The sequence below is a fragment of the Mustela nivalis genome (assembly GCF_964662115.1).
Source record: "Mustela nivalis genome assembly, chromosome: 3".
NCBI classification, from domain to species: Eukaryota; Metazoa; Chordata; class Mammalia; order Carnivora; family Mustelidae; genus Mustela; species Mustela nivalis.
This window is the reverse complement of record NC_139022.1, coordinates 102,696,619-102,723,483: the sequence shown is the minus strand read 5'-3', so window position 1 is coordinate 102,723,483 and position 26,865 is coordinate 102,696,619. Positions and strand designations below refer to the sequence as shown.

Sequence of the window (26,865 nt, the reverse complement as noted above, 5' to 3'; positions counted from 1 at the left end):
TCCGGTTTTCACACTTTTATTGTAAAGCTCGGGAATAATTACACGGGTCTTCCATTGACAGCTCAGCAAACAAACCGGAAACGAACCGAACCGGAGGGGGTAGGGGCGGTGCCTGCGCATGCTCGCGGCGGGGGAGGGGGGAGGTCAGAGAAAGAGAAAGACAGAAAGAGACAGAAATCATTACAAATCAACGGGATTGTGCTCGCAGCGCCAGGGATGGGGCGGGGTGGGGGGAGTGGGGGGCGGGGCGGGGGCCCTTCCCGGGAGGAGCGAGGCGGTGGGAAGTGGCACGAACCAAGAGAAACACGACCCCAGTGTGGGCACCCGACAGCCCAAAACCCCCCTCCCCGAACCCCACCCCCCAACACACGAGAGAGACACGGCCCCCCTCCCCACTCAGATAACCCGAGGAGACACAGTCTCCCTCTCCCCAAGGGCAGACACCCCCGCCCGGGAACCCCATGGGCGAGACACAGTCCCCCCCTCCCAGAGAAGTCCCGCGTGGAGACGCCCCCTAAGAGACTTTCTCTTGGCCAACATAAGCCTTCCCAACACCAGGAGATAGCCCACATCCAGGGAGGAAATGGCTCCAGCGGCCGGATCCTCGGGAGAGAGGTATCCCAGAGCCTCCAGGAGAAAAGACAACTCAGAGCTGTCCCGTCTCATCCCCAAAGTGCTGCAGGTCAGAGACGTCCCTAGAGGAGAGATGCAGGGAGGGCCAGAAACATCCCTTCCCAGACATGCTTCAGAGATAGCCCCCTTCCCTGGGAAGAGAGATGGCCCAAGACTGACATGCCTTAAGTACTCCCAGGAACCCTGGGAGGAAAACAGGCTCCCCAGAGAGCCTGGGTAGGGGGAGACATGCTCCCATGGTCCCCAGAGGGAATACATGTCCCTCCAGAGACTCCCAAAGGGAGAGATAGGGCCGAGGGAGCCCCCGGAGGTGAGAGATGCCCCAGAGACCCTCCCCCAGGGATGTGAGACAGGCTTCAGGGACCCCAGGAGAGAAATATGTCCCCATATACCCTCCCCCTACCAAGAGACATGCTCTGAAGTAGGGAGTTGGGGACCAATTAGGTCCCCTCTAGGAAGACACTGACTGGGTCAGGCTGGGTTTGAGGGGGGTCTCCTCTGGCCAAATGTCGCCTGTTTGTACATAAAACTGTACGCGACACAAGGCATCGGGGAAGGGCTTCACAGACCTAGGACCAATAGGGGTGGTCCCTGGTGCTTTCACCCATCCCCTGCCCACCTTTGGTTTCACCTCTCGAGTACCCAGGGGGTGACAGACTCAGCGCCCTGACCCCAACCAGGGGGCTGGAACTCTGCCTTTGCCTGTAGGAAGGGCTCCTCCTCTGTGCTTCTCAGCCCTCCCAGCCACCTGGGCTACCCCCTTCCTTCTGGCTTCTCCATTGTGCAAAATGCTCCTCCGCCCTTCCACTCGGTGCTCAGGGGTCCCCAAGACCAGGGCAGGGTGCCCAGGCCACCAGGGGCTTCCAGGGGAGTCCACTGACTCCAGGAATGCTTCCTGTCTGGACTGCCCACTCCACCAAGCAAATGGGTCTCATACAATCTTCTTGCCAGAACCCTGACCTCCAGGACACAGGACAGCCCTTGAGGCCACTGCCCCACCAGCTGGGCACACCATGTTACCAACTCTACCGCTATTGCACCTGCCCTGTTTGTGCAGGGGGAAGGAGGCTCTTTATCAAGCCTGCAGCCCACTTCTGGGCTTCCCCCAGGGAAAGGAGCCTTTGGCCATCCCCCAGACCTGGTTGCTGCCACCCCAGCCCACTCTACCCTCTGCCCTCAATAGAAGGGCTGTGTATGCTGAGGCTACCAGCCTAACAATGCTCTCCTTCCCAGCACTGTTACCCCAGGCCAAGTTAGGGGCAAGGAGCAGAGAATAGGGTGATTCTTCAGGCCCCTGGCTTTCCCGAGGTGGAGTAGGGTGTCTGGGGTTACAGGAGTCAAGACCCCAGCAGCACAGCTCCCAAAGGCACCAGACAACCCAGCAGCCTGTACCCAACCCTCCCACCCTTGGGCCACCCCCCAAGCTTAGACTAAGTCAAGCAAGGGCCATACCCTGAGTCTCCAGCCTCCCAGCCTGGGCCCCTGGGGAGCTGGAGAGGTATGGGCCAAGGCAGTGGGGGGTTTCTGAAAGGAAGAGGGACTGAGGCTTTGAGATGGCCACAGTAGGAGATGAGGGCTCTATAGGATGCCCATCACACCCTGGCCCCCTGAGGTGCAGGAAGGAATCCCACCTCATCATGGCTGACTGGGCTTCTCTGCCCCCCCAATCTCCCCACCCCCTCCCCCAGGGGACCCCTGACCCTGGCAAAGGGAAGCCCAACTGGAAGAAGGGGGCCTGGAGTCCAGGGTGCCCTGAGGCAGCCCTTCCCACCCCCTGAGATCAAGGCAATGGTGGTTTTACAGGCTGACGGGTCAGTCATGGCAGGGGCTGGGGGTTGGGGAGCAGGGAGGGGGCAGGGTGCAGGTTCCCCCTATTAGAGGCAGCAACCAGCCACCCCTTGAGCAAACCTTCCTGCTCCCAACTCACCCAACCAGGCCAGAGGCACAGTCATCCCACCCCTGTCCAGCTGCCCCCCACAGCCTCAGGGCCCCTCTGTAATGCTCATCTGGATGTGGGGGGGCCAGCCTGAGCGGGGATTCCCCCCCCCAGGGCACAGCGCAACAGTTCCAAAAAAATAGAGATTTGTATTTTTAAAAAAAATTAAATAAAAGCCCAGCTCTGCTGATAGGCGAATGTTACCCCCATCCCCACCCCCACCCACCCACTGTTTCCCTGGCCTGCACCCCCATCCCACTACGGCCCCAGGGGTATTTACAACATGGAACAGTAGAGGCCTGGGGTGGGGGGCACTGCGGCAGGGAGGAGGGGGCACAGGGCAGCCTCCCCCCACCCAGAGGGGTCCCCCAAGACAACACAACATCAACAAGAAAAGTTGCAAATCAGGCAGAAATGGGGACATCATTCCAAGGTCCTTATATACAGACACTGCATGACCAGCAGGGAAGGGGGGTGCCCAGATGGGATCAGGCAGGGGCACTTGGCAGGCAGGTGGGCGAGCCCAAGGAGCAGTATAGGAAGACAAGGCCTCCGGCCCACTCCCACCCCATCCCCACCCCACCTTTGGTAACAAAAGCCCTTCAGGGAGCCCCTGGTGGTTGAGTTTCCTCTGGGAGTTCCCAAGGAGAGGGGCTCCCCAGTTCAGCCCTGCAGCAGGGCTGTAATGGGGACATTCTGTCTCCACCCTGGTCGCCCATGTGGGAAACAATGAGTTAAAAGTGTGTTGCCCACCCTTGACTCCACCATCTGCCTAAAGTAAGGGGGTGCTCCCTGGAAGTCGAGGGAAGGGAGCCTAGTCATTATAGAGGAGCCCTCTTGGGCACCAGCTGGGGGGAGCCCCATAAAGGGGAAGAAGGGCTCCCAGGGGCTGGGGGATGAAGTGAGGAGAGAGGACCTGGACCCTGCTTGGGGGAAGGGCCTGCGTGGTCATGAGGCCAGTACTCACCCCACCTGGGGTCCTGGCTGGGAAGTCCACGCTGAAGGGGGTCAGGAGCAGGACCCTGGAATGGGCCCAACTGGGGCCTGGCCGGTGGCTGGGGTGGGGTATGGCCACCGGCCAGAAGGGGGCTCACAGGTAGATCTCACGCTTGGCTGTCTGGGCAGATGCCGGTGTGGCTGCAGGTGGGAAGTCCGAGGTCTGGGTCAGGGGAATTTCCTCCAAGGTGGCCGAGTCCTTGCAGGAATCATGGCTACTGTGGGAGAAGGCACTGTAGGAGGGCAGGAGGCGCACGGGGGCCGTTTTGGTGTTCCGGTCTTCCGGGGGGCTGGGGCTGCCGGCACCCACAGGCTCCTGCCCTCCTCGGTCCTGGTAAGGCACGAAGGTGGAGAGTTTGAGGGCGCTGCTCTTGGTCCGGCGGCTGGGAGATGACTGGCCCGGCATCCAGCACGTGTCAGAGTGGCCAAACTCGCTGCACTCCTGGGTACATGTGCCTGTCATGGCAACATCAGGCAAAGGGCGCAGGTCTGTGCAAGAGAAAGGGGAGGACAGTCTTCAGGCAGAGTAACATTGCAGAGCTCCCTTCCAGGGCTTCCCATGGGCACCTCCGCCCTGCCTCGGGACAGGGGTGCACGCCCCTTTTGCCCACTGAGTTGGCAGGCATACACACCCGCAAATAGACACACTCCTGCCGCCCACCGCAGGCTCTTCTCTCTCATACAGTCTACCCTGAAATAGATGTGTTCTTCCATCCTCAGCCACCCTCCAGCTCTCCTATCAACACACCCACCAAATCTGCCCTCCGACAGGTGCACAAACACACAACCCATCTACACCCTCCCTCATCTATCTCCAGACAGGCTTAAAGAAGCAAATCTATCTTTAGGGGTGAGGAAACCCCCATCCTCATTTAAGGGTCCAATATCTCTGTCAGTCTGTCTGTCTGTCTGTCTGTCTCTCTCTCTCTCTCTCACACACACACACACACACACACACACACGCCTAACCTCAGTAGACACGACACACAAATCTATACTGGGCTTCTCCAGCCTCAGATGAAGGTGGGCAAATACCTTCCTTCTGAACCCCTTCCAAGCCTCACCGTGCTCCCATCTATCCTAGAACCCCACCCTACCCCAGCACAGTGAAGCCCTCCTTTAAAGCCAGGGAGAAGATAGTGGGGAGTTCACATAGAAGCACACACTCGCATCCTCACAAGCACACTCATGCAACCCCTCCCCACCGCACTCCAGCCCCCTATGCCAACCACCGCCCCTGGCCTAGCCCCGGCTCCCTGCCCAGAACACCCACGGGAACAGGAGTTGGCCGCCTGACATCAGTAGCCAGTGTGGTTGCTGGGCAGCAGGGGTCTCCATGGGAACGGCTGGGCCAGGAGCACTTCCTGTCATAGTTGTCCCTGTCCCGCCCTTGCTCAGGGACAGTACCAGGCGGTGACCCTCCCTCAGGGACATGACTGAGCAGAACTGCCTGGGGCCGGGACTCCCCCGGTATCACCCACCCTGGCTTGGCCTCCTGCCAGTGCAAGGTGAGGAGGGGACAGCTCTGTCATTAACCCTCAAAGCACCAAGGCTCTTCAGCTCATGGTTGGGGGGACCCAACATGGCATAGAGCAGAACAAGGTCACTGGGCAGGCGGGGCTGGGTGCTGGGCCAAGTCCCACAGACCCCAGACCCCAGAGCAGCTCCCACATACCTGGCACTCTGCCTCAGGGCCTGCTCCGGCCAGCCGGCTCTGCGCGGGCACAAAAAGGACGAGACGGGCATGAGATAGAGCATGGAGGGGCAGGGTGGGGTGGAGGGCACTCTGAGACCTAGGGCCTGGAATGTTAGACAAGGGCCCTGTGCCTGAGGGGTGGGGAGTAGAACTTTTCATCTTTTGGGGGGAAGTTTGGACTGAGGGAGAGGGCAAGACCCAATGACAGCTCCAAGCTGGAGAGTCTTTCAGTCCCAAGGGGAAGCTTCTTTGTTCTCCCCCTCCAGAGGCTACCATGGATCCCTTCACACACACACACGCATATGCATCACACACACACATTTTGAAAGTGTACCCACTATACATTCCCACACTGACCTCTGCTCTGGCCCAGACCTTCCTTCTGCCACCACCTTTCAAACCCCTCCCAGGCAGGCCTCTCCCCTCTCCAGCCTTCCCCACTTCCTTCCCTCAGCCAGATCCTCTCTGGTTCCTCCCCTCAGGGGATCATCATACCCTCTTCTGAGCTCCAAGGAGCATCCAAGGGCCTCTTCCTTTTCTCAAGGCCGTCTGACCCCATTAAGGGACTGTCATGACCTCAAGGTTCCCTCCAGTTTCCCTCAGTGCTGTCTGAATCCCTGTTCTCAGGAAGGCCGCATACTGCGGTGCCCAGGGCAAGATCTTCGGAGTCGGAGTAGCCTTTGCATCCCTGCCGGCTCTGTTACTTCCTCTGTCTTACTTTGGGTAAGTGACTCAACCTCTCTGAGCCTCATGTTCCCTGCACTTGTGAAGAGAACAGTCTAGTTCTCAGATCAGAGAGCAGTTGTGAGGATTAAATGAATATATAGTTGAAAGCACTTGGCTCAGTGAGTGCCGCTAAACACACAAGAGCTCAATAAATGGAGGCTATTGTCCAAGTCTCATCCCTGTTCTCCACTCCTACCCACCCATTCCCGGGGCGCCCTGTCCATGCTGAAGCTCCTCACCGTTCTCGGGGTGCTCCATCTCTCCTATGCTGCCATCGGGGGTGGTACGCTCATAGTGGTCCTCGGGCAGAGCCAGGGGACCGAGTCGGGGTCCCGAGGATGACTTGCTGGATGGCGTCTCAGATTCCTCCAGGCCACTGTCATAGTAACTGTGCTGGGACGGGTCCTGCAGTTCTTGGGCCTGACTGGTGGCGGAGAAGGTGACGCGTCGGTGAGGTAACTGTGGGGAGAAGGAGGGTCACTGCTGGCAGGCCAGCTGGCCCTGGGGGGGCCCACCACCAGAGCGAGCCCCAGCCCCAGCCAGGCCCTCCCCAGAGCTCCCGGCCCCCCAGGCCTCAGCAGCAATCCAGAAGAGGCCCAGCCCCCCAGCACAGCAGAGCCCCCAAGAAAGCGCAGACCGCAATGGAGGAGCCCCTTAATTCTGGGGCAGTTCCCAGGAGAGCCAAGTCCCCACACTGCAAGTCCCACCACAGCACAGGCCCCAGTGTTATTGTAGCCCCCAGGCCACCACAATAAGCCTAATCCAGTACAACCACTCGTCACAGCACAGCTTCCCAGTATCGGCACAGCCTTTAATTCCAGAACAGCCCACGCCAGAAGAGCACAATACCAGCCAACTCCCCTAATTCCAGCATAGCCTCAATCAGGAGCAAGCTTCCGGATTTCCAGAACAGCTTCCTTAAAGCAGTATGGAGTCCTCATTCCGAAAGAGCTCACCAATACCAGTGCAGTTCCCTAATTTCCAAACAGCACCCCTGAACTTTAGCTCCTCACCTGTCTCATTGCTCTTTAACTTTCCATTGCCTCCATCCAAAAGAGATCCCAGTGTCTTTCTGATCCTTGGTTCCCACCCCTGCTTTGAGATGCTGTAAGCAGCCTCAGGACTCCCTGCTGCGTCCCCTCCCACTTGAGCCCCTTTGTCCCCACTTCATTCCCCTCTAGAGAGGCCTGGGAGTAGAAAAGGTGGGAGGGGAAGAAGGAAAGGGAGCTTGATAACAAACCGGGGCCCCTTGGGGGTGGGGAAGCAGAACAATGGAAACTCCCCCATCCTCCAGATCAGGAAACAGAGTATTAACTGTAGAGGGCAGGGCCCAGGAGGACCTGGGCATAGGGGGAGGGGCTGGCATCCATCAGCAATTAGGAAGGCTGGCCTCAAAGAGAGACTCCTTCTAGGAAATTGGAAGGAGCTTCTGGGAGGGGCCGTGGCTCAGTGGAACCAGGACTTAGAAGCTTGTATGGGGGATTGGGGTGGGGGTAGTGGAACTGGGACAGGCTGCTCCTAGCCAGCAGCCCTGGGTGCCTGCCTCGGGTTAAGGATTCTCCCAAGAACCTGGCAGCCTCAGCTTGGCACTTGGTACAACCAACCAGCCATGGAAACACCCACCTGGGACTGCCACTGATTTTGCTGCCATCCAGACATGAGTTGTGGAGGGCGGAAACCCAGGGCCCCCAGAAGCAGGGGGATGGGAGCAGCTCAGGCCCAGGCCCTGCTGCTGCTAAGTCTCCAGTCTCCCTCTAATTCTCTAGGACTTCACTGGTGCTTTGTCTTTACTCTAAAACCCTCAGTAGGAGCTTATCAAGAAGGCCGGAAAAGGGGACCCCGGGTTTGCAGACCCATTCTCCCGGTACCTCCTGATCCATCACAATCTTCATTCCATTCAAGGCATCTGAGGTAAGCTGCTGGGAAGGCGGCTCAGAACTGCCTTCCTAACTTGGCTCCCACCTCATCTTCAGGAATAGACAACCCTTCTCGGGATCCATGTTGTGATCCAAAACACCAAGGAGTCAGGGTGATGACAGATGAGGTCCCCACAATTGACCTGGGGCTGGGATGTGGTAAAGGAGTCTCCAGGAGGGGTCTGCAGGCAGACTGGTCGTCCAGTGCTTCTCTTCCCAGTTTTCCCCAAGATGGTAGCCAGCGGCCTTCTGTTCCCCCAAAACTTACACCTGGTCATCCAAAACTTGTCACTTGGGCCTTTTTTCCTATGATTTTTTTTTTTTCTGTAAAACGGAAGGTTGGGCATCCTCAACTCTAAACATTCCCTATAATTCTATCACTATCATATCTTAAAAAGCCTAGATCCAAAATCTCTCTGATGCTGGTCCTGAAGTTCTAGACATTTGCTGGGTATATTTCCTATTGGCTGTCTCTACTGACCCTTCAGATTCAACAAGTCTGAAACTCAATTCTTCTTTATCTTCAATCACCTTGTGCATGGGCAACAATTTCGTCACTATGCCATCACCCAGACACAGAAGAATGATGCACACCTGGGAATCCTGGGAGCTGTCATACCCATTTCCCCAATATCCAATCATCCTTTGAGTCCTAGAGGTCGTTTCTCCCCAAGTTTAGCCAATTCCACCCATCATCCATTGTCCCCACGGCCACCGTCCTTGTCTGGACCTTGGAGTTTCAATTCTATACATTCACCTCTACCCCATTTATAGCCACTACATGCTCTGGTGAACTTTCTAAAACTCAGTTCACCCAAAACTCGTGAGCTTTCAGGGGCTCCTGTTTCCTGTTAAGGAACTTTTGGCCAGGCATCTGTGCACTCTATAACCTCCAGTTCTTCCCATCTCATCTCTCAGCTCTCTCCTATACCCTCCACTCCCGCCCTGACCCTCCCCTTTCTGCCCTCTCCCTGTCCCCAACTTGGCCATGCTCACTCCTGCCTCAGGAGCCGGCTCACTCGGCTGAATCTCCTGCCCAACTCCTGCTTGTCACTGAAGAGCTGGCTCAAGTCTGACATTTTCCTTCCAGGAACCCACTCCCATGTCCTGTGTGGGTTTTCCCACACTGTGTTCCTCAAAGGGAGGGGCACCACCGTCAAATAAATTTGGAAAACCCTGAGTTACACAAAGTTTAACGGGTCCCCCACCTTTGTTGCAGGCGTTGCAGAGCCTTTAATAGGCTAATGTGATAGCACATCTCTTACTCCCCAAACGGACTTAATTAGGGGACTCCTCTGGTAAAGCATTATGGGTAACAGCAGACTCTGGAAATCAGATTTCCTGACGCTTTGTGTTTGAATTCTGAGTCCAGCACTAACCAGTTTTCCCTCCTGGAAAATGAGCATTGTAATGACTTATGTCACCAAGAGTTATGAGCTTTGAATGAGCTAATTCACAAAAAGTGCTGAGTATGGTACACTGCACCTTGTGTAAGGACGAAAAAATAGTAGCAGCTAGTAGCAGAAGGAACAGTGGAACAAGCTGGGAAACTTCACTAAGACATTTCCCACTCCACGTTTAAGAGGCTCAATTGCCTCATCTTTTCAAGTGTGTTATCTCTCTGAATATGACCATGTCCCCTCAGGGTCTAGTACCATGCTGATCACACAGTGGGAGTTCTGATGATGACAATGGTGTTGTGGTTTGGTTGTGTCTTAATGTCGAAGGGAGGTGTTCATTGTGGCTCGGTGGATGTGTTGGGTTGCAGCTGAGTAAGGGATAATCCCTGGGAAAGACAAAGCAATGAAGAGGCTAAAGGAATAGAAGAGCAACTTGGTGGCAGCAAGGATGGGAACAGAAAAGAATCATTGGTCAGGAGCTGCTGGCGGTCCCCCTAGAGATGCTTATTTGTCCAGGAGAAATGGGATGCAACTAGTTTTCACTTGCCCCTGTCCCACTCCTCCAAAGCCCCCAGGACTGTTTACTTTGGGGGTACCCCCAGGGCATTGGGGAGTTTGTGGATGGAATCCGAGAGCTGGCGCCTTGGACCTCCTGGGAGTGTCTCAAGCCTCTTCAGTCGCCATGGAGACATGTTGCCTCTGGCCTCAGAGACTCCCCCAGGACCTGAGGCCTCTCACCCAGGCTTTAGCCCCAGTGCCCTGCAGGCACAGCCAGAGACAAGGCAGATCTAGGAGAGCAAGAAGTGAGAGACGGAGAGAGAGAGAGTGAGAGCCAGCAGCCCAGGGTAGCTAGAACAAGGAGCTGAAGGAAGGGAAGGGAGGATGGGCAGGACTAGGGTCCCTCAGCTTAAAGTCAGAAGGGAGCACCCTACGAGTCGGGATCCAGAGCAGGCCAATCCAAAGAACTTGAGGATTCCCCCCCCCTCCTCCCTCCCAGTAACCCAGGCTAGTGATCATAGCGGGGACATGCAGGGCAGGACCCAGTAATTGCTGGGCATTGAGCAATGCTGGGATGAAAAAGCTGGGAAAGGGACTTGGAAAGATCTTGCCCTGAGGGAAGGTGGCTGGTGTAATCAAGGGCTTCTCTGTCTTCACCTGAGGTGGGCGGCTGCAATTCACCCTTACCAGGTGTTCTGGCCCAAGCTCCATCAGGGGCTCCTCAATGTGAACAGATTGGAAGGGTGAAATCCCAGCCAGTGGACAAAAAGTGGGACCTGGGTGCCTCTCACTTGAGTGTACCTGCCCTTTCTTGGGGAAGGATGTTGTTCCTAGGAAGATGGCCTCCCAAACACAGAATAAGAGGACATGTTGTCAGATGGGATGATGGTAAATGAAGATAGGGCTGGGGTAGAGGGCAAGTCTGGGAAGCAGGAAGGGGCAAAGAGAAGGGATAGGGAAATTGGGTAGGGACCTAAGGACAAAGGGCCATTTCCAGTCTCTCTCACTCCTTCTCTCAGTTCCAGGAAAATAAGAAACCAAAACTCCAAAAATAGAGAACTTTATTGTCAGGGATAAGTGTTTGGGACTGGGGAAGGGGAGCCAGGGCCCAGTCCCAGGAGCTTGGGTGGGGAAGAGGCTAACACAGCACACACAGAAGGCACAAATAGGGAGGACCCCCCTCCCTGACAGAGTCCCTACCCAGTTACCCAATAGGACCCCAGGTTTCCCTGTTTCCCTTCTAGAGAAGCACCAATAGGTGGTCTCAGCTAGAGACCCAGCTTTGGAGTAGACTTCATCTTCCCTTCCCTTCCCCCTTCTGCCTCCACCCCTTCTGCTCATCTGCCCATCAGCCCCCACTGGTAAGACCCAGCAGCTGCGTCCAGTGTCTTGGGAATTGACAGTCACAGGCCTCTCCCAGTGGGGAGGGGGCAAGGAGGAGAATGCCACAGAGCACACACCCTCCCTCAATTTTCACTCAGTCTATCCCTCTGCCTGGGCAAGGCAGCAGGGTCATCACCAAGGCCCCGGCATCCCCAGATCTTTGGTCCCACCTCCCACCACTGGCTTGCGTTGGCCCCTATGGGCTGAGGAGCGCACAGGTCTGATCCACCTGCCCCATCACTCCCATACCTCGGTCCAGATGGCCCCGTGGTAGGGGTGGGGTAGGGGCCGGGGTGTGCTGAGCCGCAAGGGCTGGCCTACCTGCTTGCTGGGGTATTTGGGGGGGTTGGTGCGGTAGCTGTAGTCGGAGTACTGCTCTGAGCCCGTGGATGTGGTGTCACCAGTGCCCACAAATGTGTTTGCAGGTGGCAGGTCCTGCACCACTTGGTGCTTCTTGGAGGCTGAGGGTGACTGGGGCTGCAGCTGGATGGAAGGCAGTGGGGAGTTCGAGCGGTAGTGGCGGCCCAGGTCAGGGCTGCCTGGCGGGTAGTTGAGGGGCAGGTGGATGCGGGGGCTGTCTCCAGGGGCATCACTCATCAGGTTGAACTTGAGGGATTTCTGCAGCCCAGCCTCATCCTCGTCCTCCACTGGCTTCACAGGCTTTGGGGACTTGCTCTTCTTGCCCTTGCCTTTGTTTCCCTTGGAGGCTTTGCTGCTGGGCTTGGGGGCATACAGATCCTTGGTTTCCTTCTTGCCAGCCTGGTAGCCACTCTTGGCCTCCCGCTGCCGGCAATAGCGCACAAGCACTGCCAGGGCAATGAGCAAGGCCACGGCCACCACACCGGCCACCACTCCAAAGAGGATGTTGCCACGTTGCTTGGAGCGCTCATATTCTGGATCCCCAGCAATATCGATGTCCAGTGGCGTGTCCAGGCTGTGGCCCAGCAGGGTCTCCAGAAGGGTGCGGTTGGCCAGGGTCTCATTGACGTAAAGGTGGACCAAGGCCGTGCCATAGCGCGGGGGCTTGCCTCGGTCACTGACTTTCACCACCAGGCGGTGGAGCCCATGATGGCGCCGCTCAATCTCCTTCTCAAGGGTGATGGCCCCTGAATGGGATCCAATCTGGAAGAGTCCGTAAGGATTGCCACCAGCGATGCTGTAGGTCAATTCCGCATTGACCCCGGAGTCAATGTCCTCAGCTGTCACCTGGCTGACTGTCTCACCAAGACGCGTCTGTGGGGTCAACAGCTGGTGGGAGGTGTTGGAAGGGGCGGTGATGAAGGGTGCGTTGTCATTCTCATCCAGCACGTTGATGGTGACACCCACATATGCTGAGCGAGGTGGGACACCCCCGTCCACTGCCTTCAGCTGGAAGGTATAGGTGCTCTGATGCTCCCGATCAAAGCTCAGGCTGGAGAGGATGGTGCCTGTGCCATTTTGGATAACGAAATCACCATTGTCCTGCTCCACCGTGAGCTGTACCCGGGCGTTCTCCCCTTTGTCCCCATCAATGACGGTCACCATGCCCACTGGACTCAGTGCCGGCATGTTCTCCATCACTGAGAAGTTGTAGCCACTCAGCATAAACTTGGGGTCATTGTCATTGCAGTCCAGCACATTGACAAGGACGGTGGCTGTGCCCTGCAGGCTGGGACTGCCCCGGTCAGCGGCAACCACCTTTAACTCATAACTATCCCGCTGTTCCCGATCAAGGGATGTCTTCACCCGGATCTCTCCAGTGTCAGGAGAGATAGTGAAGAGGCCCTTGGCAGCTGGCTCTGGCTCCAGAGAGTAAACCAGCTCCGCGTTAGAGCCTGAGTCGGCATCACTGGCAGTGACTTCGGCGACCACTTCACCCGGCTTGTTGTTTTCTGGGAAGGCAACCTCAGTGACACTCTGGGTGAACACAGGGGCATTGTCATTGACGTCTACCACCTGCACCTTGAGGGAGTTGGTGCTAGAGAGCGGGGGGTTGCCAGAGTCCACGGCCACAATCTCTATGGTGTAGTCTTTGACCTTCTCATAATCGAGTGGAGTGGTGGTCTGTAAGAAGTACTTCTTTTTGCTGTCACTTCCCGTCTCACTGGCCTGGCGCAGCTGGAAGGGCACGTCATTTGCCACCACACAGGTGACAGCTGCGTTCTCTCCCTCATCTCGGTCAGATACCTGCACCAGGGCCACGGCTGTCTCCTCTGCCACATCCTCCGAGATATTAGCCATCCCATCTTGATGGGTCACCAACCCTATGCCCCGGATCTCAATGGTGGGGGCGTTGTCGTTCATGTCCTTCACAGTCACCACCACTTGGGCACGGGCACTCTTGGGGTTGGTGCCTCGGTCCTTGGCGAGCACAGAGAAGCGCAGGGTACTCAGGTCCTCGCGATCCACGGGGCCCTGCACAGTGATAAGTCCAGTGTTCCTGTCCAGTCGCAGAAGACGCCTCACCACCTCAGGTGCCTGGTGGAATGTGTAGTCGATCTCTGCATTGGCGCCTTGGTCCGAGTCATTGGCCTTCACCTACAGGGCAGCAGAGGAAAACAAGGGAAGCCGAGATGGGTTAGTCTTGGGATAGCACACTAAGGGACATGTGTGCTGCCTTTGCAGTGAGCATGGCAGATACGATTTGTCTAATGCGGCATCCTTTCCAAAAGCAACACATAGACCAACTGCCCTTTTCCCAACCCCGACACAGGGCAGACAGTACTGATCTCGTTCCCTAAAAAGCACAGATGTAGCCTGCAAATCTTCTGCTGTGTTACAAGAACTAGCAGAGATGGGACAGCTCTGCTTACTGTTCCTGTACTGGTGTGCCCCAATCTGGGGATGCGAAGCCAGCTAGCAACTGGGGTAGCCCTTCCACCCAATTAAATGGGCCTTCAACCTTTCCAAAGAGCTGGAAAGGTGTGGAACGTCTGCCTGATGTGAGCACAGTACCCACATGTGCGCGTACATGTATTCTGAGACGGGGGGTATGTGTGAATGTGTGAGAAAGTATGTGTTTGTGCATGTGTGTGTTTGCACACAAGTGGAGACCCACATGCCCACCTGGAGGCCCTAGGGGAGGGGGCTTCGTTCAAAAGCAGTCACATAGGGATATGGGTCAGAAGGAGCTGGCAAGGCCATGGCTCCCTCAAACCAGGGAAACCGGTTTCAGCATCTTCTCCCCTGGCTGGTGCTGGCTAGGCACCAACTTGAGGAATCTGGGCGGCTGAGCCTGCGGCCGGGAGGGAGGGGCTGGTGCGGGCTACAGAGCCTGCTGGCAGCGGGCTGGGCTTCCAGCATCAAACAATGAACTGTCTGTCCCTTTGCAGTGGGCACGCCCTCCCACGCCAACGCCCACGCACACTCGGCCCAAGTCTATACAAACATGGGTGGTGATGGGGCAGTGGGAACCTGGTGGGAATGGCCATGAGGTACCACTGGTAAGGGAGAAGTGGGTGTGTGGGGGGGAAATAGGGAGGACAGGACAGGTATAACCTGGCAGAATCTTTGAGAAACACAGCAGAAGAGTTCTGGGTTCAAATCCCAGCTCTACCACTTCCTAACTACGTAAGCTTGGGCCAATTACTCCATCACCCCAAGCCTCAGTCTATAAATGTATAAAATGGGTTAATAATAGAACCTATTTCATAGGGCTGTGGTGAGAATTAAATAATACTTGTAAAAATGCCTGACACTGCCTGGTATGTGGCAAGTGCTCCCTAAATAGCATTTATCCCTCCTTTCATCCACCCATCCACCTGTCCATCTCTGAAAATCAGTGCTAACACAGTGCTAGGCACCGTGTCTAGTGGGGCCTCATACCACTGCTAGTCTCCTCTCCTTTCTGTTGGGAACCAGAACTTGTTCAACAGTGGAGACACCTGGGCAGGGCATCCTAGCTATTCTGGGCCTTTTTCACCTCTGTGAGAGCCAAACTGTTTCTTCTCCTTACCCCCCCGTCCCCAGTCCACCTCTCTGTCACCTACCTTTCCCTTGGGATTCCCACTTCTCCCTGTCTCTAGACTGCTCACCTGGCTTCTTACACACTTACACACTTCTTACACACCTCTCTTACCCTCTTACCTCCCTTTGTCTCTGTGACTCTTCACTTCTGTCCCTGTTTCCCTCCCAGCCTTGCTCAGCTCTTTCTGCCTCTCTCCCATCCTCTCTTTTCTGCCCCTTCTCAAACCCCATTTCTGCCCACTCTTCTGCTTCGGCCCACTGGAAGGGGGTGTAGCTGTTACACGCATACGATTCAGAGTTTGAAGCCGGGCTGTTGGACATAGCCAGAGGGGGATGTGAACACAACAGCTGGGAGACCAGGCATCAAATTTCCAAATCTCTGTGGGCTCAGTTTCCCATCGGTGAAATGGGGATAATGCTTACCTTGTACTGTGAGGATTCCATGACATAATATACATAATGTGTTCTGAACAGTGCCTGGCACCCAGGCTGTTATTATTCACCATCTCCGACTGTCTGTCTCCCTTTTCTTCCTCAGACTCTCTTCTACATGTTCAAGTCCACCAGCCTCTAAAAAAAAGCCTAAAACTCCTCCCCACGCCCCACTTCAGTTTGAGGACACAGAATGAAGGGTTTCCCAGGACCATAACGGTGTACAGGACAGGCTGAGCCCTCCTCAGCTCCCTCACTTCAAAGACAGACAGCTTCAGCCCAGGGGGAAGGAGAAAGGAGCTGGGGCTGGCAGGAGGCCAGGGTTGAGATGACAGCGGGAGATACGCCCACCTGTCTGCAGGGACGCTTTCTTTGCTCCCTCCCAGGCCCTGGCCCCACCAAGCTGCCCAGCCCCTGGGGCAGTTCCCATGGAGAGGGGTGCTGAGAACTTCAGCAGAGGCAACGGACCCCCCACTGTGCCAAGCACCCCATACTCATGAGCACCCTTGTCTAGGGAAGGAAGCTGGTGTACAGAGAGGCCTCTGAATGCAGTTTTCTAGAACTCTGAGGACTCACTTGGCTCAAATAATCTCATCTGACTGTCAGGGAGAAGCCAAGAAAGGCTCTGTTCTCTAGCTTCAGGAAAAGTCTGGTCTGGCTTAGGGGCTGCTGGTGGGGAAGATATTCTCATCTCTGGAGTGAGTGTTCTTGTTCTAACCTGGCTGGCCTGGCTGGAGAGGAGGATATCATTTGACTTGAGAGGGGGTTTCCCTTCTCTGAAGTTTCTCCAGTTTGAGTCTGATTGGGGGATGAGGGGACTACTATTCCTACACTGTCACTCTCACTAAGTAGCCTTTTTTTTTTTTTTTTTAAGATTTTATTTATTTATTGGAGAGAGAGCAAGAGAGCATGAACCTGAGTGGGGATTGTGGGCAGAGGGAGAGGGAGAAGCAGATTCCACACTGAGCAAGGAGCCCAACAGGGGGCTCGATCCCAGGACCCTGGGATCATGACTTAAGCCCAAAGCAGCTACTTAACCAACTGAGCCACCCAGGCGTCCCTCACTAAGTAGCTTGATAGAGGGAAATAGTATCATCTGCTGGCATAGGAAGGTCTCACCAGATCACAGTACCCTCTCAGTTTACCCCCGAGTGAAGGGAACTCTCACCAGCCGTGGCCAGGCTCCCATTTCCTGAGGTGGGAATCCTGACAGTTAGATGGAGGGACCTCTCACCTGGATGACTGAGTGGCCTATGGGGCTGTTCTCAGACAGTTCAGCCTCGTAGGAGGGCCGCTCGAACTTGGGGGCGTTGTCGTTGGTATCAAGCACAGTGACACGCAGCAGGGCACTGCTGGCGCGTGGGGGGCTGCCGCCATCCTGCACCTTGATGGTGAGGTCATAGGAATCCCAGCGCTCCCGGTCTAGGTTGCCCATCACGATGAGCTGTGGCTGCTTCCCCTCCTGGTCTTCTGCCACCTGAAGCCCAAACAGCTCCTGGGCCTCAGGCCCGGCCTGCAGCTCGTAGGATGCCACACCGTTGGGGCCGGCGTCGCGGTCAGAAGCCACTGGGATGGGGAAGAGTGAGCCAATGTTGGTGTTCTCAGGGATGGGGAGCGTGATGACTGGCGAGGCGAAGTTGGGTGTGTTGTCATTGATGTCCTGTACCTCTATCTGGCCCTCTAACAGCCGGGGACTGCCGTTCTGCACGAGGTCTGTAATAGACACCTCAAACTCCAGGATGCAAGGCTCACCAGGGAGCTGGTTCTGGCATTCACGGAGCCCCTCGCGGTCAATAGACGTCTCCGTGGTGAAGATGTCTCCCGTCTTGCCATCCACCCGCAGGTATGGGGCGCCTACCTCTAGTTTGTACAGGTGGCCCACGTCTGGAAAACCATAGTCCGCAGCAAGGCTCCCAATAAGGGTGTTGGGTGGCTGTTCCTCCGGCACCTTGTACACCACCCGAGTGGCATGGCCTGGGGATGCCGCCAGCAGAAGCAGCAGTGCCAGCGGCAAGGGGGGCAGCAGCAACCGTTGCCCCCCGGGGCCTGGGTTGGGCCTCGGGGGCCCCATCCTGGCAGGATCTAGAATCAGGAGGGCTGCAAGGAGAAGAGGCAAAATAGGAGGTCAGCTGGGAAGAGGAAGCTGGCCCTGAGGGTTGCCCAAGCCAGGCCCTGATTCCCCTTCTGCCATCTATACACTATCCCACGAAGAGAGCTCAGCCCCAATTCCAGAACCCAGAACCCTGAGTTTCACTCACAGCTGGGTGTAGCAGTAGCGTCTGCCCCAGCTGGAGGAGCCGGTAAGGGCCCAAAACAGGTCTAGAGGAGCTCCCGCCCATGGAACGCCCTGACCCTGCTGACACTCCCTCCTCCCTGCTCTCTATCCTGTGCTTTGCCCAACACCTCCTTCTCACCAGCATCCTGCCTTAGTCACCCATGGTAATTACCCTGATACTGAGATACGGAGAGACAGCAAGTGGAAGGGTAAGCCCTTAAGCACCCCCACATACATGACAGGAAAGAGATACAGGCACTCTTTATGTTCTCTGGACCCCACGCTGAGGGCCACTCAGGATGGCTGGAGGGAGTGGGAAGGCGTCTCATTTCTTTTCCTTCTGAGATGCTGGTCAGTATATGTGTATGAGATATGACACGTCAAATCCTTCTTTTCTGAAAGTAATCACCAGATTCCCCAATGCCCCCACCCCCATGAAGGGTCAGCTTAAACTAGGCACCCATCAAGGCTTGGAAACAGAGCTGAAGTGTAGGAGTCAGCCACCCACCTCCCCGCACCCCCCAAGCACACTGCCCCCAGCTCTACCCCCAGCTGGGTTCCCAGGGCTCCTCCTCCTCCCTTCCTGCCCTCTTTCCACCAGTGGTGGTGGGGGGGGTAGGGGGAGGGAGACACTGACGGATGTGTGGAAGAAGAGTGTAGAGGTCAAGATTGGGGTCAGGACTGTGGTCAGGGCTGACTCGCCCTGGAATTGGCATTGGGAGCTGCCCTAGCCTGTCCTTAGCAACTGTGAACCCAGCAGGTCTAACTGGGATGGTGCTGCCAATGCCACCACCAGCCTGTTCCTGACCACTCCCCTCCAAGCAGGCTCCCAGGCTCTCAGTAAACATCTGGCCCCTGTCTCATACCTTGCCCCTCCCCCCTTGACGTGTCCAGTCCCATCTCTGACCGGCTTCTCTGTGCCCACCCCCACATCCTTCCAACTGGAGCCCTCTATGCCATAGCCAGCCACAAGCTGCGCCCTCATCACCCCAATAACCCACTCCCCCTTCATCTCCCCCACCCCAGCTTTGAGGCAATGCACCTGCAGACCCCAGCCAGCCCTGCTGCTGTCCCAGTCTTGATCCCTTCCTTCTCTCCAACAAAACCATGGCCAGCCCCTCTATTTAAATCCAAAGTCAGGCCCTGCTTTTTCAGCAGAGGGCTCAGGCTCACTCTCCTTTCCCCACCTCCCCACTTGCACCTGAAATACCTGACACGCCCCCTCCCACCAGGAAATCCTACCTATCCTTGTCAGAGACCACACCTACCCCACTGAAGGCAGCCCCTAATCCCCCAGGAAGCCTTCCCAGGCCTCTCCAGCCTGCGGTGACCTCTCCTTTCTCCAACTCACAGCCACTATTGTCTGCCCCAGTCCTAAGGCAATGAATCACTGAGCTGCCTGGACCCCGCCCACCTGCCAGTGTTGTTCAACCCCAGTACTGTGCACCTATTCCTGTGTTCTCTGGCTCTCCAGACAAATGCCAGACTTCCTGAAGGTAGGGCCAGATTCTCTACTCATTCCCCTGCCCCAACCCACGCACGTTCACAGAGCTGGGCACCATGCATTCAACAAATGTTTACTGTGCACTTACAATGTGTGAGGCAATCTCCTGGGCACTGGGACACAGCAGCATACAAGATAGACTCAATCTGCTATCATGGACCTCACAACCATTTGAATTCAATGACTATTTGTCATTTTTGTTTGGTTGTAATCATTTGGCACATGGAAGGAATCAGGGTGGAGAAGACATCAGACTATCCATTTCCTGGATGCTGAGCAGGAGAACAATGATTTAGGGCCAGTTTCGTTATCTGTAAAATGGGAACAACACCACCTATTTCCTAGGGAGTTTGAGATCACGTGGGCTAAACACCTAGCGCATACTCTAAGTACTCAACAGATGCTCCCTCACAGCACTTATAATTGAAGTTATGTAGCTGCTAGATGGGAAATAATTTCTACTGTTTTTTTTTTTAACTTTTTTTTTTAAGATCTTATTTATTTATTTGACAGAGATCACAAGTAGGCAGAGAGGCAGGCAGAGAGAGAGGGGGACGCAGGCTCCCTGCGGAGCAGAAAGCTGGATGCGGGGCTCCATCCCAGGACCCTGGGATCATGACCTGAGCCAAAGACAGAGGCTTTAACACACTGAGCCACCCAGGCGCCCCTAGATGGGAAATAATTTGTCAGTTGTCTCTCCTACAAGATTGGGCAAAGATGAGAACCTCTGCTTTGTTCCTACAGCCTCAGGACCCTGCTCTGGACGTGGCATACAGTAAGCACTCAGTAAAAGTTCCTAAAAGACCACGGTAGCTCTCAGGTTTAGCCTATCCTGGCACTTTCTGGGTGGTCACTGCTTATTTCCTTGCCCAATTCCCTTATTCCATCAAGAACCTACTGGCGTCAAATTTAATCCTTCTCTCTTTAGGACCATAGTTGACTCTCAGCAAATGCTCAGTGAATGCAGATTCCTTACAAAGTCGAACACTTCACTTCTTCACATAGCACTCCCAAACCACACCTCCTCCCTGGTCTCTCCTTGCCAGTAAAGTGCCCTACGCAGAAGAGGCTGTTATCAGATTAGTATTGTGCTTGTTCCTAGTTGCAATCTTAATCTCTTTAAAGGAAGGAAGAATTTATCGAATGCTCCAAGTGGATCCACCCTCCAGCCACTATCCATCATCTACCTACACAGATCTAGCACAAGGCTCCTCTTACTTCTAAAGCTCCAACCTAAACACACCCTGGGAAGAGGGTCTCCAGGGAACCTGATTCCCTTCTGGGCACCTTAGTCTGCCTTCCCTCCATGGCAGACACAGAGTTCATCACTCCACACACCAATTCCACACCTAAGTCTTGGCAGGGTGGGGGCTCTATGGGAATTACCCTAAACCTGACACAGAGGAGAAATAAGGCAGTGACTGCTTGCCTCTCTCACTCTCTCCAGAATCCAGATTCTTAATCCTTTTAGATCAAGCCCCCTTTATGAATTTTATGAAATGATGGGGCAGATTTTTCCAAGAAAAATGAATGCTCACAAATTTTGGCTGTAAATTCAGAGGTCTTGGTCTGACAGAGTCAGGGTGACTGATTTGTAGCAGCTCCAAGAGCTACAGATTAAGCCCATTCTTCCACCTCTCAGGGTCACAACCCAGGGCTCCAACCCCACAGGCCTCCCAGGCAGCACACACACTAGAAGCCTCCCCACCCCATACACACTCTTTTCCTGTCTCACTCATTCACCATGTCACCCTCAGGACATCCCTTACCTCCAGCCAGCAGTGGAATCACGAAAGGATTATGGTGTACAACTTGGAGTCAGAAAGAGGACCACAGAGAAATATCCAAGGCCAGGAATGTATGGGGAAGAGGGTGTTTCCAGAAGGTAGGAATTTGGGGGAACATGGGTTTGGAGGGGTGGCTGCCCAGAGTGAGGGCAAGAGTTGAAGAAGGTTTAAGGCCCATGAAACACCTAGAACGTTCCTTTAAAATGAGCATTATCTGTCCCCACCAATTCTGATTCTGGGGGAGGGACCTGGAGAAACCCCTAGGCAGTAGAGTGGAGGCAACAGGACACACTATCAGGAAAAGACTAACTCTGAGATGTGCTATGTCCCTGGAGTTGAGAAAGAAGTGCAAATTCTACTGTCACCTTTGCCATCATCATCACCGTCACCATTGTCATCATCATCCCAGCTAACACTCCCTGAGATTTTACTCCATTTATATACACTATCCTTTCTAATCCTCCCCACCCTCCAAAGTGGGTACTTTATTAGTATTACACTGCTCTCCATTGTACAGATGATAAAATTGAGTCTCAGAAAGAAACACGAACTGTCTCAGGTCACAGAAGGAGTAAGCAGAGTCAAGATTTGAGAAATAAGAATGCCTCTTCTCATCCAGAGTCTGGGGGAAAGTCTGGATGGGGGGAAAGAAAAACCACAGAATTCTCAAAGGCTAGAAGATGTTGGCTGAGTAGCCCCCCCACCCCATCCCTGGGCTGCCAAACTTGCCTGGCAAGGAAAGAGAGAGGGCTTAGGGTTCAAGGGCTGTACAACCCCAGCCTGAAGCTGTCCCCTCCCCCACCCAGAGGCCCTGAGGATGAAGGGACACAGTCAGAGGAGCCAGGAGCAGCAGTGAGGCAGCCCTCCCTTACCCCTGCCCCCACCATCCCTGAACTTTGCCCAGTGATGGTTGCGTATGGAGAGTCATTAGTCTTCAGGCACATTCTGAAGCCATTAGCTTTATCTGCCCTTGCCCAGGCCCTGGCTGCCTTCCTGACAAGTGTGTCCCCACCTCTGCCCAGTGACATAGGCACCCAGGGCCCTGAGAAGCAGAGCTGCAGCTCGCACAGTGACTCATTCTTCTCAGGCCTGAGGAGAGCAGTGAGGTGTGAGGGGACAGAGTCCAGGGAGGGCCAAGGAAACCGCCATCTGTGTCAACATGTTGGAGACGGGGAGAGGATAGCAGTGAGTGTTCACCCGGAACCTTCTTTTCCAGCCCACCTCAGGGACTAGGGTCCACTTTCTGCTGAATGCTAAAATACCCAGAGGCAGCCATCCGCATCCCAGTGACCAAGTCAGCTGTGACCCCCCCCCACCCTTACCCCTGCGCCCCGCACTGTTACACAACAGCCACTGCCACCGTGGCCACAAAAACCAAAGGACAAAGCCAACCTCTGGGAGAGTAGGGTAAGCCTTAGTGGGGCTGTGCAGAGTGGGGCTGTGCGGAGTGGAGCTGTTCGGAGGCTTCCCACAGTGAACATGTACATGGCCCTCAGCTCCTCTCCCTGCTCTTGCACAGCCCTCTATTAGCATCTGCAGGGCTTCTAGGCACCTGCATGCTCAAGTCAGAATGCTGGGGTTCAAACCCTTGCTCCACCACTTCCTAGCCATGTGACCTTGGCCAGGTGGCTTCACCTTTCTGAATCTGCTTCCAGATCGTGAAATGGAAATAATCAATTCTGCCTCTTGTTAGTTATTTGGGAGATGAGATCCGTGGCATTCAGATCTATTATATTGTAAAGGACCAGTACATATATAAAATAACTGAACAGGGCTTTTTCTTTATAAATATTTTTTAAATTAAAAAAAAAAGATTTAATTTATTTATTTGACAGACAGAGATCACAAGTAGGCACAGAGGCAGGCAGAGAGAGAGGGGGAAGCAGACTCCCTGCCAAGCAAAGAGCTTGATGTCTGGCTCGATCCCAGGACCCCGGGATCATGACCCAAGCTGAAGGCAGAAGCTTTAACCCATTGAGCCACCCAGGCACCCCATGAACAGGGAATTTTATTCCCAGCACCAGGCACACAGTAGGTGTTTGCTGGTTCAGTAAGTAAATGAACCCATCCCCTGCTAGTTGGGAAGACCTTGGAAGACAAGGGTGGTGTGTGTCTTACCACTGTGCGGCATCCTCACCCCCAACTATGTACCCTGGCAGATAGAACCAGCAGGTGCTCAAGACATTGTTGAAAGAATCTCACCCTGCAGCACCAGCCATCCTTGTTCAGGGTAGGGGGAGCCATACCATCTCACAAGGGCCTCCCCCATGTCCTACCCTCACCACCAGGCCCTCTCCTGGTGCTTCCAGCCCACTTCTCCCAGCAGTTAGCTCACCGTCTCTCTCTAGCCCAGATCCCCTGACCAAGTAGCCACACTAGCAGTCCCTCTGCCAGGAAGAGGCCAGACCAGCAAGACACCCTCTTCCAGCTGAAGTCCCTCTGGGAATCAGCTTGGGGGAGAGGGGAAACTAAAGGCTGCCAGAACTGAAACCAGATCTGATCAGCTCCCCTACTGCACTACCCCTGCCTATCTTCAGAGGCCCTTCTCACCCCTCCTCGCTGATTCCATTCCATGCCCTGGTCTAGTTGTAATTACAGATTTCAACCCTCCTAGACCTCCACATCAAGAAAATAACCCCTACCTCTAGGCTGTCACAAGCATCTTCTGGGCACTCTCTTTTCTGGCAGCTAAGGAAGGTTGGCTCAGAGCAGGTAATGGTAGGCTCCCTCTGTCTTTCAGCACGGTGTCCTGGACTCCGTGGTCGCTGGGGCAGGCCCCTGTCTACACCGCTGTGGTCAGCGGGTGCTCCCCGCACACACCCAGAGCGTGGGCGTCTCCTCCCAGAGGACGCAGTAGTGTGTGTGTGTGGGGGGCACTGTTCCTCCACCATCCTCGGACTCAGGCGGCCCCACCCCCACCCCCACCCCCACCCCCACTCCAGCGACACAGGCCTCCCAGAGCTCAAGGCGAGGTGGGGGAGCGGTGAGAAACGAGCCTCGGCCAGTAGGCCCCCTGGGCCTCCGGCCCCCAAGGGCCGCCACGGGGAATCCCTCCTCCACCCCATCTCCGCCCACTGCCTAGGGTCCCCAGCAAGCGAGCGTCGGCGGGAGCCAAGCGGCGGGCGCCGGGAGGGGGCGGGGAGGGAGCCGGCACCGGAATCACAAAGCGTGGCGAGCCAGGCCGGGTGGGGACATTCTCAAGAAACGGACCCTCTCACGGCTAGCGGAAAGGGGTCTTTGCCCCGCACTCAATCCTCAAAGACCTCAACGCTACACCGAGTATTTCCGGCTAGAAGAAACAGTCGCCAATCACTGCTGGGTAAACTGAGGCCAGAAGTCTGGGCTCCCAAGGGTAGCTGAGTCCACCTAGCCTGCCAATTCTGCTCCAGCGCGAGCCGAGATCTTCCTTCGGGCCCTAGGGCTTTGCCAGTGCACGCGACTCTGGCCTACAGCCTGCACCCGGCGGAAGGGGCGTCCAGGTGTGTGAGGGATACAGGTGTGCGGGACCCAGGTGTGCTGGGGCCCCAGGTGGCTCGCAGAACGCAGCTAAATGGCCCGAAGAGGGTCGCAAACACCGCCTCAGGCTCCACTCCCTGCAAAGGGACCCACGGCCTTGAAGCCCAGCGGAGCCGGGATGGCGCGGCCTGCCAGTCCAGCCAGTTCCGGGAATACCCGGCCCGCCCGGCCCCGGAGTGGGGGTGGGGGAGACGCAGGCGGGGAAGCCGGTCCGGCCAGCCCCCAGGGTTCCCGCGGCGCTGATAGTCACAATAACAGTGTCGTGATTAAGATGAAGGGACGCTAGGGGCTCGCCCGATTGCCCCTCATCTTCCCAGAACGCAATCTGGCCTCCGAGGGAGAGAGAGCAAGCGTGTGTGTTTGTGTGTATAGGCTGCAAGGTGTAATGTGACACTGTTGGTGTAAGGTGTGTGACACCCAGTGTTAAGATGTGTGAAGCAGTGGATTCTGTGTTCTCGCCCGTGAGGCGCCGCTGTAGGTTCTACTTCTGTGTTAGGGTGTGTGCTGTCAAGGCGTGTGCTGAGACACTGGGGTTGTGTTTATGTGGGTGCAGTGGCGGGGAGGGGGCAAGTGAGACCTGTGTTGTGCATCTGTGTTCTGGCCAAGGAGTGGGTAACATAATTCATGTTAGGGTGTGTTCCTTAAAGGAATATGTACGTGCGAGGTTAGGTTTTGAGTGTTCATTTGCGAACTGTGGCCGCGACTCTCATACATGAGGGCACGGAATTGTGTTTGTGTGTCTTTGTCGCCAAATGTCACACTCGGTTGTGTTCTGTTGCTCTGTTAGGGCCACGGGTTGTGTGTCCGTGCTGCTGAGTGTGCAGACGCTGAAGCGGATTCTGAGCTAGTGACGGTGCCCCAGTGGGCGCTGGTGTGCGGGAGGTATGTCTGTATGCACATATGTACGGATGTATGTATGCGTGTACGTATGTCCGTGGTCTGGCCCTCTGGGTGCCCGCGGGGAGCTGGAAGCGCCTGAGTGATCCGATCTGGTCGCCCAACAAGTGTGTGTGTGCGTTGTGTACGAGGGTCCTTGCCGGCTTCGTCCCCCCCTCAAACTGGGGGTTGCGAGCTTCCCCCAACCACCTCCATTCGGCGCGCTCCTAGAGTCCCCTTATTCCCCGTGGCTTCCAACGCGCAGGGGTGCGGGACGCCACGGCAGAGGTCCGGTTCAGCACCCCCTCTCCTCGCTCGGTTTCTCGCCGCGGACTTTGGAGGCCAGGGTGCCCCGACCTCCACCCCCGGTCCGAGCTCCCAGCCGCCCCCACCTCAGCCCAGCGCGCTGAGCACCGCCCGGGCCCTCGTGGCCTCGCTCCGCTGAGCGCCCCTCCCTCAGCTCCCGCCGGCTATGGCCGCTCCCGAGCGGGAGCCGCCGCCGCTGCCTCCACAGCCACCGGATCCTTACCCGCCTCGGGGCAGCGCCGGCCGCCGGCCCTGCTGACCATGAGCCGCCACCGGCCCCGGCCCGGGCTGCGGCTCGGCACGGCTCGGGCTGGCGCTGCGGTTCAGGCTCCGGCTCCGGCTGGCTCGGGGCACAGCAGCCCCGGCGGCTTCGCGTCCGCGCCGCGCTCCCGCTCCCCGAGTGTGTGAGGCGGCGGCGGCGGCGGCGGCGGCGGCGGTGGCGGCGGAGCCAGCAGCGAGCAGAGCGCACAGCCCGGCCCGCCCCCTCCCTCCCCCCTCCCTCCTGGCCCGCCTGCCCGCCTCCCTCCCGCCTCCCAGTCCTCCCTACCCCCCCGCCCCGGCCGGGAGGTGGAGCTCGGGACCGCTCTGGTCCCTCAGGGAGGGGACCCCAAGCACCGCTCCCCAAAGCCACGACCCCCTTCGCTTTCTCCTCACTACCCGGGACCCGGATACACAGGCTGTCCCCCTCCCTGGCTCTTCACCTTGCACTTATCGCACGCGAGCCCCATCTGGGACCCCTCTTGAATTCCGTTCCTAACCTCACTCAAACACCTGTCCCCTACCCTGCCTGCCTCTTTGGAAGTCGGGCGGGGGAAATGTCTTCCCCAGTGGCTTCTTCCCTGAAGGGCATCTGCTTCTCCACATCCACCTTCTTCCCGCGCAGACCCCCAGATCACCCCGTGTGGCCCTCCCTTCCCACTGCGCTCCGGGGAAGTCCACCCCTCCCCCTCTGGCCGAAGCCGCAGAGCGGTCAGCCTCGGTGGCCGCAGCAAGCCGTGGGGGTGGGGCTATGGAGGGGGCTTTGGGAGGAGGAGGGTAAT

General features: G+C 56.3%; 1 protein-coding gene across 3 annotated transcripts; it reads right to left on the bottom strand.

Moving 5' to 3' along the window:
• PCDH1 (protocadherin 1) lies at positions 1–26,276 on the bottom strand. 3 transcript variants are annotated; one of them, XM_082724534.1, is made up of 6 exons: positions 26,049–26,264; positions 16,796–17,658; positions 11,506–13,701; positions 6,227–6,446; positions 5,241–5,279; positions 1–4,054 (listed from the first exon to the last, which is right to left on the bottom strand). In XM_082724534.1, the coding sequence occupies exons 1-5, from the start codon at positions 26,086–26,088 to the stop codon at positions 5,254–5,256; spliced, it is 3,345 nt and encodes a 1,114-aa protein (XP_082580660.1). In that variant the 5' UTR covers positions 26,089–26,264; the 3' UTR covers positions 1–4,054; positions 5,241–5,253. The 3 variants fall into 3 exon arrangements, with proteins under 3 accessions (XP_082580660.1, XP_082580658.1, XP_082580659.1); XM_082724532.1 differs by lacking the exon at positions 5,241–5,279 and having other exon boundaries at positions 26,049–26,276; XM_082724533.1 differs by lacking the exons at positions 5,241–5,279; positions 26,049–26,264 and adding an exon at positions 23,770–23,925.
• Positions 26,277–26,865: the final 589 nt, after the last annotated feature.

Excerpts from the sequence above, each read along its gene's own strand:
- PCDH1 (XM_082724532.1), bottom strand. The coding sequence starts at position 26,088 with ATGGTCAGCAGGGCCGGCGGCCGGCGCTGCCCCGAGGCGG. Across the intron at positions 17,659-26,048 it reads CCGGCGCTGCCCCGAGGCGG|CCCTCCTGATTCTAGATCCT; the intron begins GTAAGGATCCGG and ends TTCTCCTTGCAG. Across the intron at positions 4,055-6,226 it reads GATGGAGCACCCCGAGAACG|ACCTGCGCCCTTTGCCTGAT; the intron begins GTGAGGAGCTTC and ends TCTCTTGCACAG.